Source organism: Schistocerca serialis, chromosome 10 (genome assembly GCF_023864345.2).
Source record: "Schistocerca serialis cubense isolate TAMUIC-IGC-003099 chromosome 10, iqSchSeri2.2, whole genome shotgun sequence".
NCBI classification, from domain to species: Eukaryota; Metazoa; Arthropoda; class Insecta; order Orthoptera; family Acrididae; genus Schistocerca; species Schistocerca serialis.
This window is the reverse complement of record NC_064647.1, coordinates 184848672-184863653: the sequence shown is the minus strand read 5'-3', so window position 1 is coordinate 184863653 and position 14982 is coordinate 184848672. Positions and strand designations below refer to the sequence as shown.

The 14982-nt window shown below is 37.3% G+C and overlaps 1 protein-coding gene across 1 annotated transcript in view; it reads left to right on the top strand.

The window, feature by feature from the left end:
• The window catches only part of LOC126424660 (chymotrypsin-like), a 41979-nt gene extending 27292 nt beyond the window's left edge, over positions 1 to 14687 (top strand). Inside the window, exons 3-5 of the mRNA XM_050087390.1 lie at positions 7151 to 7326; positions 11117 to 11212; positions 14677 to 14687. Of these exons, the coding sequence (XP_049943347.1) occupies positions 7151 to 7326; positions 11117 to 11212; positions 14677 to 14687 (283 nt within the window). The remainder of the gene's footprint in view (positions 1 to 7150; positions 7327 to 11116; positions 11213 to 14676) is intronic.
• Positions 14688 to 14982: the final 295 nt, after the last annotated feature.

The following is a 14982-nucleotide window of genomic DNA, read 5'->3' as shown; positions in this document are numbered from 1 at the left end:
ACACATCATGAAATCTTATTTTTGTACTAACACCATCTGCTTTAACTCTTAAGTTTATTGCATTTTTTCAACCACCATAAAAAGCATTTCTTGAATTCAATGAGCCAACAATTTCAGATAACTGTTTTAATATCTTAAGCTTTTTATAATCTGCTGAGTTGAGCCAATCACATTCCCACATCTCCACTAAATTATATCCCACATTTCTTATTTCTGCACTTCTTGTTAAAGTCTTTTATAAGAGGTCATCCATTGTTTCTTTATTTTTATTGTTAATCATCTGACTTTTACAACATTTTTGAAAACCATGTAAAAAACTATGATATTGGTTTACAGTATTAATATCTTTATCAAATCCTTCTACTGACTATTTTTACTTCTCCACCATTAAGAACATGAAAGACAGTATGATTGTTCAAACTATTCAACTAACCTATTCATTATTTACTGTAATTTTCTTTTGTTCCTTATCCAATTCAGTGATTGTATTTTAGGTAAATATTTAGATCTCTAAATAGCCATACAAATACCTGCAATTGTTAAATAACAGATTAGATCAATATTAGCTCTCTCTAGAAACTGTTTTCTTAATTCCTAACAACTCCTTCTTATCTTATCTATATCAGAATTATGGTACTCATCAATTTCCTTCTTCATATTGAACACACAATTTTCCTTAACTCTGGACCTATGTCATTTGAGAAATTCTTCACTATCTTATGGTTTCATAGTGTCAACACAATAATATCGAATATCTGGAATTGGTCCTACGCAATTTCCATTTTCCTGTGTATTGTATAAATGTGGAAAATATCCCTTCTCCAATTCTTTCAAATAAAATGTTTTTGCAAACTATTTAGAGGTCCTAGTACAAAATTACTGATATATACAATTTTTAAACGTAATTGTTTGAGCTCCAATAACATTAGTTAGTTCCTGTATAGACTGTGTATGGTTTTATTGTATTTTCAACACAGTACTTCAAACTGAACTTTGAATCGAATCCCTTAGTACAATGAGTTATGAATGTATAATACTTGGTTTTTTTTCAAATATCATCTAACTACAGAATTCTTCATTTGTCTTAAATTTATTAACATCACCAGCTTTAAAATTGTGAAATATTATGAGATTCAGAATATGTATACCAGCTTCTTGTTGAGCTTCATAATCAAACGACATGTATGTTTCTGTATAGGTACAATTCACTTTCCTAGAAAATCCATCTTCACAGTACTCAAACTGCTTACCAGCAACTATTTCTATTACATTCCCAACATTGACAAACATAAAACTCATGGAATTCACCATTATTATAGCAACCACCTTTACTACAATTTGGGCAGCCTTGGACTATAAAATCCTCACCAAATTTTCTTTCACAGATACCAACTTTTTGCAATCTTTATTACATGTAACACTTATGATTTTCAATTTTTACTGCTTGATTGCAGTTTCTGTGAAGTTCAAAGCCACATTTATCTTCTTTAGATCTCAAACAAGTCTTTTTACATCTTACACATTTATAAGCTGTTTCATAAACTTCTTGGTGATTTTCTAAGCATTCTTCATTAGAACAGTATCTATTGGAGTTTTTACAGCATATCTTGTTTTAAACAGTTTCGTGTTCTGGACCATTGCATAGTATACAGATTTTTCTCTCTGTTTTGAAATTTTGTTTGTACTTGATGTTCTGTGGCTTATTACATTTATTACAAAAAATATGCAAATTCCAAAAAAGCCTTCATGTTGTTAATTACAGCAAAATTGTTGTGATCTTTATACAGATATATCTTTATTTCTTTCTCAGGACCACTACAGAACTGAACTGAAATTCTCGACATATAAGCATTTATTTGGCTAGCCAGCAATTCTTCAACATTTTTAATATCATCTAAAGTAAACCTTTCTTCTACTAAGGAGACCGCCTACACTACAATTGTCTGTCCTCTTTTAGAATACTGCTGCACAGTGTGGGATCCTTATCAGATACAATTTACGGAGTACATCGAAAAAGTTCAAAGAAGGGCAGTACGTTTTGTATTATCGAGAAATAGGGCAGAGAGTGTCACCGAAATGAATCAGAATTTGGGGTGGACATCATTAAAATAGAGGAGCTCTTCGTTGCAGGTTTATCTTCCTGCGAAATTCCAATCACCAACTTTCTTCCCCAAATGCGAAAATATTTTCTTGACCCGACCTAAATAGGGAGAAACAATCACCATGATAAAATCAGGTGTTGTTCTTTCTGCAGACTATATGAGGTTGGAATAATAGAGAATCGTCAAAAATGACAAATTTTGTGCGTTACTAGGAAAACAGGTACGTAGTTCACAATGGGCGCTGTAAGTGACCCCAGCATGTGTCAACAACAAACAGAGAAGGCGATAATGCAACCAGCAATAAAACGTTAAAGTTGGCGACTTAGGGAAGGAAAGTGAAGCCCAGAACTTACCTTCGAGAGAGAGTTTGACAATTCTCGCGCGGTCTGAGAGACCACATCTCATGAGTTAAGAGTTGATAGTGATCACAGAATAATTTCAGAGCCTTAGCGTATTCCTTATTATATTTCAGTACTTGACTCTTATATCAGGTGTTATTAAACGATTACAGATATTTGAAATGTCTGTACGAACTGATTACAAGCATATAACAATATATCAGCAAATTCAAGTAAATAAAATCAGAAAGCTCACATCCAATCAATTTCAAGGTGTTCAGTCACTCAACCTCATGGAAGAAATTCCCATTATGCAATTCATGGTACTGAACTTGTACTTACATTTCTTAAACGATGTACCATTTGGTGACAAATTGTAAATACGACATATGCTTTCTTTCTAAAACTTATTTGTTCAAGAATGGTGTTCATAAAAATGAGCCTTGGACGCATCTGAGAAATATTCTCCTATCTGACATTGCACACGAATCTCATACGTAATGTTGTTACACAGTGGAATTTCACAGCTGGTATGGATGTTCCGTTCCTCAAATGCTTGCATTCAGTGCAAGTTGGAAAGATAAAAGACCAAAACCAAGTATTGAGTTCTTCTTCATCTATCGTTACACATCAGATTCGCAGAAAGATGCACATTTTGCATTTCTTCAGGTAACATCTTACAAACACTATGATACTGGTACAGATGCACCTTTAAAGAAATAGTGCCATGTGAGAATGTGGATTTCGAGTTCAAGGACTCTTTTCTAGTGGCTTTTCTAGTGTTGCGATTTCAAAGACATCAATACTGTCTTGTCGTGTTCTGTGAAACAAAGAACGTGCAATCGCGAAATAACGAGACATCGATGAAGTGATCTATCAGATAGGCCCACACCGTTACTAAATTTCGTTGTAATATACTGACACTTCGAATTACACTTAATTTCTGTGCTGGTTGTTCACACTTTGATTAGTGCAGAAGAAATTGTGCGTAATATCTTTGTAACACTAACAATATAGAACTGGCAACGAACAGAAAACCTAGATCGTCTCAAGTAAAATTAATTTTTGTAATTCTGCTAAAAATGTGTTTTTGGGGTCGATCTTTACATTTCGTTATGAACCCATAATCAAGTTGCTTAAAATTAATAATAAAAGATGCTTTTAAATAAATGAATACACATTTATGTAGTTATACATTTGGTCCTGAACTTGAAGATTGCTTTGAAGACAGCGGTGCATTACTATGCTTGGCGATATTCTACGTCGTAACCCACTTGTTTCCATTTGTCATATGAACGCAATATGCAGCCATCTATAGTGGGAATTAATGTTTAATGTGGGTACTAAGCCCTGGTAAAGCTTTTCATTTTCTGCGTTTACGAGTCAGTCAGAGCAGAGAGTAGCGGGGCAGGACCCGAAAAGTGACAGAAATAATTCAATGGCCCACTGTGGGTCAACCCTCGGTTCTTTGGAAAAGCTATTGTCTGACTCCAGCACGCTGACACGCTTAAATAACGAAGTTTCTGGTTACTCCCAAAGTACATGAACATTTTGTTATTCAAGTTCTACGTGGGTTTTAAAAATACATTCTGTTTCCTTCAGCACTCCGTCAACGAAACACGACACATATGCATAGAAAACTCACTTGCGAGAAATTGATATTTATTACGGAAATTTACGTGAGGAAAGCCGGGTTTTTTTCCAACAGAGGGGCAGATGTCTGGAAAACCAAAGATCTTAGAACGTAAACACTGAAACATATACTGTATGAGCGGTAATCATACAGTTTTCATTATGGGCTACATGCAAACAAACAAAGATAAATTACATAACATTGGTTTTTCTTCATGATGATTGAAACCAAATCCAACTGATATTTTCATACACCTGCTGCAGTTACCTTGCATACATCGTAACATAATTATAATCATTATTATTAAACAAATCTAAGCATTACGTTGATTATTAGACTTCCCAGTTTTTCAAGAAAACTATAGTAAGAAGGAGACACATTCTTTTCACACTCTAGTCTAGTATCTATGTGGCTTCTCATTCTTGTATAGCAATTTTAGTATTTATAAATGTCTTCAATTTCTTTCACAAATTGCATAGGGTTTGTATGACAGTTATTGTTGCCATTCATGTCTTCACCTTTTCCACAATCAGTTTTTCCATTCTTGAGATTATTCATCTGGCATTGCTCTTAACAAATAACTTCATTGCCATCCTCCAAGGTTAGCCAATTTCCACATTAATTTTTTTCTTCATTTGTTTTTACTTTTAATTTGTATCTATGTTATTGGTCATTATGGGCAGGTTCTATTTTCTGATTTCATTATCTAGTTCCAGTTTGGACTGTACCACCAGGTACTGTTTGTGGTACATATTTTCTGTAATAGTACATAACACATGTAAAAATCTAAGTGTGTAAAAATCAGGTCAAAATGCTGTGCTTAGTCTTTGCAGGGACTGTAAGTACAGAAAGTGTCTAGTGAAAAATGAAATAAACTTTATACTCAACAGTTTTACTTATCAATATTTACGAGTTTTGAAACAATATATACTAATTATTTTAAATTCTTAATTACTCAGTATATATGAGATTTGTACAGGAGTAAGTAATAAAATAGATGCATGGGTGCTAGGAAGACGCAAATGAGAGCTAATGTGAGACTAAATTGCTCATATGAATACTAAAATGGCAAAATTATCTGTAAATATTTGTAAGAGAAATATATTCTTGTGGAATCTAGCACTACTCTCATCCTCACAGAACTGAAACAAATTATTTGGTTAATATATACCTCATTTCTTTTCGTATATAATAGCTAATAAATCATCATCATCGCCATTATCATTAACATCATCAACTTCATCGTCAGTGTGATTATAATCATTATTCACCACTTTCATATCCCTGAGTCATCATTAATTCATTCCACAATAATTCTCACTACATCCTAGCAATTCACTGTGTTTCATCATAATTAATTCTCATTCATGTACTATACCTTTTACTACATCATACCTTCACAAAAGATAGCATACTTTTTTCTGCTTCATTACCAATTTAAATAACGAAGTTTTGTACCTAAACATTGTCTGTTCTCTCTCTATGCATATCTTACTCCATACTAGATACACACTAATTCCTCCAAACTCTGACTGAAATAATAGTTAGGGAGGGTGGTTTTCCTATACATAAGACTCATCATAGCTGATTGTATTTCCGCTGTATCCAATATACTACTGTGCACTGCTTTCACAGTTTAATATCTGACTATTTTTCAAATACCCTCCGTTTTCATCCTTACACGTTTCCATTTTAATCATAACTTCAACAGTAATGACAGAATTAATCCTTAGGGAATCCCAATACAAGGTAAATGCATTATAGTAAATATACACCAAACTTCTGGCTATAGTATGAAAATGAAATGATCTACTAAATAGAGGTATACACAGTAATTTTCAGAACATAAGAAAAGTTAATACATTCATTATGCCTTTCATATTACAAGGACTTCTATCAAAACTTGACCTCTTAATTGCTCTGTTCTTTTTTACAGATAAATTAAACTAGATGGAACAGTAATAAAAAACGTATATTTGAAAAATCACTTAAAGGCATATCTAATACCGACACAATGAGAAAATATAACTAATTTTTCAAGAAGCATAAACTTTTATTAAATTCTGGTTAGCAACTTTGTGGACAATCATAACTCTCCTCACAGAGACATTTTCATGTTATTCGTCTTTAATCACTGTAAATTTTCGTTTCACTTTTTAAGGTCAAGCTACTGATAACGCATGTGGACCGAAACAGAGATTGCAGGATCGAATAATGGTTGCAGCACTGAAATTTTTGCATCTGCCCTCAACCTAATATTCACAACTCAGTGATGTGAAGATTAGCTAAGAACCACACATGGTTCACATTCCTCTTCAATTTGCAGCTTCCCTTCCCGTAGTAGGATTACTGGGATTGGTTAGGAACACACAATTCGTCACAGCGGTGTCCAATTGAAAGTCGTGCACCAGTCCACTGAGACAAACGAAAGTACATTCTCATAATATCTGTTAAAAGACTCCTCAGTTTCTGAACCCTTTATAAATCCGAACTCTGACATGACGATATATTATTTGTAGTCAGGTTGTTCAAAAGCCGACTGTATATTACCTTCCCTAAGAATTTAGAGAATACTGGCAGAAGACAAACTGGACGGAAATTTGATTATATTTTTGGATTTCCGTTCTTAAGTGGAGGCTTTACTTCAACATATAGACAATATTCGTGAAATACTCCACTTACAAATGACTGACTAAAAAAATAACTTATATGATGCGAAACTCAGAAGGACACCATTTAAGGAGCTTCCTTGGTACTTTTATTCTATTTGGGCGTATCTGTAGATACATAAAATAGCTGCTAATACACATTGACAGGGAGTGGTTGACTTTTCAACAAAAAAATGGTTCAAATGGCTCTGAGCACTATGGGACTTAACATCTATAGTCATCAGTCCCCTAGAACATAGAACTACTTAAACCTAACTAACCTAAGGACATCACACAACACCCAGTCATCACGTGACTTTTCAACAGCTTTCGAGTATCTTTAGACGTGATTTTCACCAGCTCCACGGAAAAAAATTAAAAAGCTCTTAGCATGTTTCGCAACTGGATACAGGAACTTTATTTTCTCAGGTACCAGACGTGGACCGTCCGCCTGGGAGGCATCCACAGAAGTCAGGACGAATCCACCGCCTGGATCGTGCAATCCAGTTGGGCCCAGGCGCGCCCACAGTCCACCGAGTTGGTAGCTTCCTATGCCAGTTATGACGTGGGTGTTGTATTCCTGCCCAGCGACGCTCCTTTGAACCGTGAGTGGCGCAAAGATAACGAAGCGTTCTTTCTTCATAGTGATAGAGAGTGTCTGAAAGAGAGTTTACAAGAGAGAGTGTGTAAAGAGAGAGTTTTAGAGAGACAGAGAGAGAGAGAGAGAGAGGGAGAGGGAGGGAGAGAGAGAGAAGATAGTGTTAGAACGAAAAATGTCACTGACGGCAGTCTGGGATAACGGTGTTTGTCATCTGAGCCTCATAATTAATTTTTGATACACTAATCACCGATTTTCTTTCAGTTTGTGGTTTACTCAACACAATTTTACGCTGTCTTTATATATATATATATATATATATATATCCGATTATTCGATGATGTCAGGTTATTTGTTTATACTAAGGCACCAAAGAAACTGGTTTAGGCATGCGTATTCCAATACAGAGGTATGTAAACAGGCAGAATACGACGCTGCGGTCGGCAACGCCCATGGAAGACAACAAGTGCCTGGCGCAGTTGCTAGATCGTTTACTGATGCTAAAATGGCAGGTTATGAAGATGTAAGTGAGTTTGAACGTGCTCTTATAGTCAGCGCACAAGCGATGGGACACAGCATCTCCGAGATAGCGGTGAAGTGAGGATTTTCCCGTACGATCACTTCACGAGTGTATCGTGAATATCAGGAATCCGGTAAAACATCAAGTCTTCGACATCGCGGCGGCCAGAAAAAGATCCTGCAAGAATGGGACCAACGACGACTGAGAGAATCGTTCAACATGACAGAAGAGCAACGCTTCTGCAAATTGCTGCAGATTTCAATGCTGGGCCATCAGCAAGTGTCAGCGTGCGAACCAATCAACGAAACATCATCGATATGGGCTTTTGGAGCCGAGGCCCCTCTTGTGCACCCTTGATAACTGCACGACACAAAGCTTTATGCCTCGCCTGGACCCATCAACGTCGACATTGGACTGTTGATGACTGGAAACATGTTGCCTTGACGGAAGAGCCTTGTTTAATACTGTATCGAACGCATGCACATGTACGGATATGGAGACAACCTGCATGTCAGCAGGGGACAGTTCAAGTTGGTGGAGGCTCTGTAATGAAATGGGCGTGTGCAGTTCGAGTGATATGGGACACCTGATGCGTCTAGGTACGAGCCTGAAAGATGACACGTACGTAAGCATCGTATCTGATCCCCTGCAACTATTCATCTCCATTGTGCATTCCAATAGACTTGGGCAATTCCAGCAGGACAGTGTGACATCCCACACGACGAGAATTCCTGCCGAGGTGCAATCCAATAGACTTGGGCAATTCCAGCAGGACAATGTGACACCCCACACGACCAGAATTCCTGCCGAGGTGCAATCCAATAGACTTGGGCAATTCCAGCAGGACAATGTGACACCCCACACGACCAGAATTCCTGCCGAGGTGCAATCCAATAGACTTGGGCAATTCCAGCAGGACAATGCGACACCCCACACGACCAGAATTCCTGCCGAGGTGCAATCCAATAGACTTGGGCAATTCCAGCAGGACAATGCGACACCCCACACGACCAGAATTCCTACAGAGTGGCTCCAGAAACACTCTTCTGAGTTTAAACACTTCCGCTGGCCACCAAACTTTCCAGATACGAACATTCTTGAGGGCTGCCTTGCTACGTGCTGCTCAGAAGAGATTTCAGCTCCCTCGTACTCTTATGGATTTGTGGACAGCCCTGCAGAATTCATGGTGTCACCTCCCTCCAGCACTACTTCAAACATTAGTCAAGTCCATGCCACGTCGTGTTGCGGCACTCCTTCGTACTCGTGTAGGCTGTACATGATAGTAGGCAGGTGTACCAGTTTCTTTGGCTCTTCAGTGTATATCAATATTATATTAAAGCGAGGTTTCCAACTTATCCTGTGGAACATAGTACTGGATATGTACAACTAACTGCTCAAAAGAGAACAAGGTGAAACTGGATTCCAATGAGAACATTTAGGAGAACGTTCAGAATTTTCTCTTGGAAGCCGGAGCCTCCAATGACTCGCTATTGACTGATTGCATTCAGATAATTTCTTACTTCAGCTACCAGTGTCTCCTGAGGATTGTTGCCTATCTCTATGTTTTGGGTTGCACGTAGTGCTGAAAGAATATTACAGATATTTTTCATGTTTTTAAGGTGTTTTTACAGAAATAAACCCAATTGCAGTAGCAAATAACTCTCTCATTTTTGCACACAACTCATCTATTTCTACAGTCATTGCCCTCTATGAATTTCTTTAACTCTGTCTGCTAAGTTGCATTATCAGCACCACTAAATAAAATAGTGTCACACAACTGGCTAACTGTCTTGTCTCTATATATGCATTACACTCACAGAAAAAAATTGACATTGGTTGACCTTGTCTTTTCTCAACTCGAGTTCCCATTTAGTATTGTTCTGCCTCAGTTCCATCTACTTAGAACAGTCCTTGCCCTTAGTCAGCTCAACATTTAACGGTTGCTCAACTCAATTGTATGTTGAACTGCCTGGACAGTAATCGATTTGTCTAAATGCAGATGTATAAGTAAAGTGTTAAGATAATCTCTCTCTATTTTTAATCAGATTTTCTGTTGTATTACAGTCTTCTCAGATCTGAAGATACGGTTTCGAGCAAGAGTTTTATGAAAAAGCCCCACTGAAGTTGCAGAATTCACAATAACTATTTCACCATGACTTCTGATAGTTGGTTAAGATTTTCCGCTAATCTACCATTGAGTATACCATATTTGACAGGAGACATACCGTCCAAACCAACTGGCAACATTCTCCAGTAGCCTGCCTCCCAGAATCACATACTGTTCTGAGTCAACTCCGTCACTTATGGCGTTGCCAGTGAATAGTATTACGGCCACACTAGTACTTAGTTCGTACATTGCTACCAGTGCACATGTACTTATAAGTGTGGCTGTTGAACCAAACATTTATTTAACATAATCGCTCACAGAGCAATAAATCTTTTAATGGAACTTGAAGTTTCATTGTGCTTAACACCGTGCTGATGGTGTAGCTCTGAGGTTAAACAAGATTTTGATGGAGTGACACATATATTGTACACTAAGTTATTGAGCTGGAATATTTGTTCAGCAATTAAATAACTGAAACTATGTTGCACATTTTATGTGCATAATTAATATGAATGAATCTCTGGTTTCCGGCCAGATAACTCCTTAGCTTAAGCTATAAGGTCCCCCTTTTCAGGCAATATTCTTAACTAGCTCCCAAGCTCTACAGATGCCGCTCTTAAATTTCCTTTCAATAGCCATTTTGAAAGTCCGTTGTTTTACAGACAACCATACTCTTACTTGTCTCAGAATTCACAGTACGCATGTCAGTCATGACGTTTATATTAGAAAAAAACCTTTATAATCTTTTTTCCTGTGCTGACATATATTCGCACTCATTCTGCTTTCTATATTACTAAGACGGTCAAGAATAGAATGTTAGGGAAGAGGGAAAGAAAGTAGCTAACCACTATCCATACCAGTTCAAAATATGACCTAACAGGAAGCGGTACATAGGTGGCTGTAGTGTATTCCAAGGTTCATCACTTAATAACAGTGCTTCTTACTAAGTATGGTTTCGTTGGTGACTATCTTGTAATGTCTGCCATTATTATTTTGACCACCTACATTACCATCTCACGGTATTGCTGTTATGACATATTGGGAAACTAACGTGCAGATTGTGGAGTTGAAGTGTTTCATTTCATGTCCTTAGTTAGATACAACATTCCACATTTACAGAATACAGATACAACATATTGTAAACGTGATATGTTACTTTTTGTCCTCAAGGCTACATCCAGCTCGTGACTTTGCCTTCTTCTCTCGAGGTCGATAACACTTACGAGGGAGAAACTGGTGTGATCGCAGGCTGGGGTACCACTGAAGGTAAGTGCACATCCTTAGTTCACTTTCAGACACGTAACTAAATGCAAAAAAAAAAAAAAAAAAAAAAAAATGGTTCAAATGGCTCTGAACGCTATGGGACTTAACATCTGTGGTCATCAGTCCCCTAGAACTTAGAACTAGTTAAACCTAACTAACCTAAGGACATCACACACATCCATGCCCGAGGCAGGATTCGAACCTGAGACCGTAGCGGTAGCGCGGTTCTAGACTGAAACGCCTAGAACCACTCGGCTACAACGGCCGGCTACCTAACTGCAGTAAAGGAAAGTGTTGCACCTAGAGGACACTGTAACTAGGAACGTATCATGGTTTTTGGTATGTACTTCAGACTAGTGACTCGTATTAGAATAACACGCGCAGGAATGAGCACTAAAGACCACTATAAGCAATTTCCACCATTTTCTTTAGTCTTTGTTGTTGCTAGACAGGAGATCGGTTTTGGTGCATTTGTAAATATGTAGAGTTATACAACTGTAACTGCTGTTTCATGATTATATTAAATCTATTTGGAAAATATTATTAATTCTTGTTACACAATCTTACTACAAGTTAAATTCTATGCATTTTTAAAACTACTTACGTAACCTGTGTATGGTTAAGCTATTCTTCGTCGGACATGCATCATGTTGTACCTTGAAACTGAAGGTGCTCTACCATGGAACACGTGATACTGGCAAATTAAATGTGTTCATTTATGTCTTAACAATTTTTCTTACCTTGAAAATTGAAATTTGTGTTAGCTTCTAATAGCTTTAACATCAAAATGTATTTTATTTGTAATTGGCTTGTAATAATACTTCTTCTTAATATGACTTCGTGGTCTGATTATTGGTGTGCGGTAGAGTTATAATGAACCAGACAGACCGATAAGTAGGGTACTGAGAAATACTTCTCCACTGCAGCGCTTTTAAGTTTCAGTAGTTTGTTTCTGGGTACATGATTTTGCTACCCCTTGGAACGTGTTTACACGTTAGAAAAAAATTTAATTTTCTGGAGTACTTGTGTTTTCTATACATTGGAAGCTTTTGTGTTCCTTGGTAGAGCGATATTTTCGTTGTGTATGTGCACACCCTGGTAGGTATGACACTGTTGGACATTTGGGACTCATTTTCATGAATGGCTGTCAGACGCCACAAGTTCAGAATGAACATCTGAACGTTAATGAAATCATTCACGTTTAGATAAGCAGCGTTAGCCAGAGCTTTTTGTGGAATTACTTGGTTATTAGATGTAACTACTGTATAAAGAAATACTGTCGCCTTCACACTCATATGTTTTCCAGGAAAGGCATCACCCTTGCATCACAACCCAAACAACATATTATCGAGTTGAAAATATAGAAAAACAAACATCTGCAGGTACATGTCTCGTTTCTTCGACAACTTGGCGTTAACTTCCATTTTCATCCGAACCGCGTGTACTTCACCTACAAAAATCAGTTGGCGTTGAAAAGCCACTCTTAACAACTTCATTTTTGGCTGAAAAACAGATTCCACACTAGTTAATAGGGAAGAGTCTTTAAACAGTGACAGTTTTGTTAGCTTGGTAACACTACTTAAACAAATGTGACTTAGCTGACTTTGCATGGTGAAAGCAGGGATCACGTGGTCGTCTCCAGTCCGTAGGCTGGTCTGCCACCACAGCTGTCGGAAGTAGGTTGAGCGTGTCCGTCTCTGTGTAACTACTGCGACCCACATCCAGTTGAACCTGCTTACCGCAGTCAAGCTGTGTTCTCTCTCTACAAATCTTTCCACTCGTCCCGCCCTACACTTCCTTCCATTACCAAAGTCACAATTCCTTGATGTCTCAGTATGTTTCCTATAAACTAATCCCTTCTTTTAGTCAGGCTGTGTCATAATGGGCTTTTCTGGGCAACTAGATTCAATACATGTTCATTAGTTGCCGATCGGGCCATCTAATCCTCAGCATTCTTCTGTACCTCGACAATTCAAGAGCTTCTATTCTCTTCTGATCTGAACTGTTTTCCGGCCACGTTTCACTTCTGCAGACGGCAGCCGTCTTGACTAATATCTTCAGAATGTATCTCCTATATCGTAAATTTATATTCAATGATAACAAATAATTGGTTTTCAGAAGCGCTACACTGCAAATAATCCTCAGAATAGCCAGATTTAATTCGATTAGTTATTATGTTTTTTCAAATCATTGTCCATTCCGATTCCAAGTCCTTTGTCATGCCTGACAGTATAATAATTAAAGTGCTGATGATATTTAAGTATAAAAATAGCTACTTTTTAAATGGAATATAAAACTTTAAAGACAATTTACTGTTAGTCACATTACATTTGATGATATTGGTTAATTTCTTTCTTTAAGACTTTTCTTGTCATGTCTGCCTGAAATAGTTGACTATTTAACACGAATGTATTAATTAATTCACTATTAATAAAAAATACAGCGATTTTACTTGCATTCTGTAGCCTGTATCAGCGTATCAAAAGAGTTTGTAATGGTTGCACTAGACGATCACTCTGGTATATACTGCAATAAAAATGTTGGAATTCACCACACACTAGATGTGAGAGTTTAATGAAACTAAAACGACAGGCTGGTGAAACTGATAGGATATTGAACTTCCTACGACTACAGCCGTTATGAAATACACGAAATATAATCGGAATTGCGAATATGGTCAAATAGCAGCTGTATAATGGAATGATGACAGTGAAAATTTGTGCTGGCCTGGGAGTCGAGTCCGGAATTCCCTCTTATCGCGAGCAGACGCCTTACTATTAGGCTATCCAAGCGTGCCCCATAGCCACACCCAAACTTCCATGTGGCATCAACCATGTGGCTACAGCCTGCACTCGTACATACACAATGTATATTCCCATACAGGGGGACATTTTAATTTAGGTCCTTACAAGCCAAGCAGTATAAGTAACAAAAAGATAGTTTTGAGTAAATGATATTCAGAGTTGGGACACTACAAAAAATACCATGAACAACTGAGAGAAAAAAATAATAATTTTGAAGCTTTATTGCCTATCTTATCCAGAACAATCAATGCTGAATTTTGTCAGTTACTAACCGTTTATTACTAATTAAAAATCATGAGGCGCAGTGGCATTCATAGGAAGACATTAATGGCAGGCAGTAACTTATTACTTGAGTTGAACATGACTGTGACTCTGCTCAGAGCCTGTTCCCAACATCCTGTTATGTTCATTTTCTGAATAACAGTAAACTTATTCACGATTTTGATTAACTGGCTTCAGTATTCTTGCAGCTTCGTGGTGTGGAAGTTTCTGCTAAAACTCATGATGTACTGGTGGCACAAAGGGAAGGAGAGTCAGTAGATCTCTGTACCTAAGATATTTTTACTTATCTTTTTCATTATTTATTTGTAAAGCGGGGAAGACACTGATATTTCTGCCGCAGAGATGTTGTTTCTGGTTATTAACATTTTGAAAATCTTTCAGCTCTTAATTGAGGGATTCCCTATAGAAGAAGATGAAGGGCGAGTTCGTTTGAAAATGCAGCCACTCCATTTTTCTCAAGTCTTTCACTCAATCCTTGAGATAATCATTGAATCCGATTAGTGTGATGAAATCATTGTCAGTAATCGGGATTACCTTACATTTCCTGCAGGCCTTGGAAATAAGTAATGTCCATTCATGAGGTACAAAACTCCAAGGACTTTCCCTGGCACCCTCTTCGATAGTTCCAAGATCTTGGTCGCATTCCGTATAAGAAAGATCAGAAATCACGAATTTGTGATCTACAGT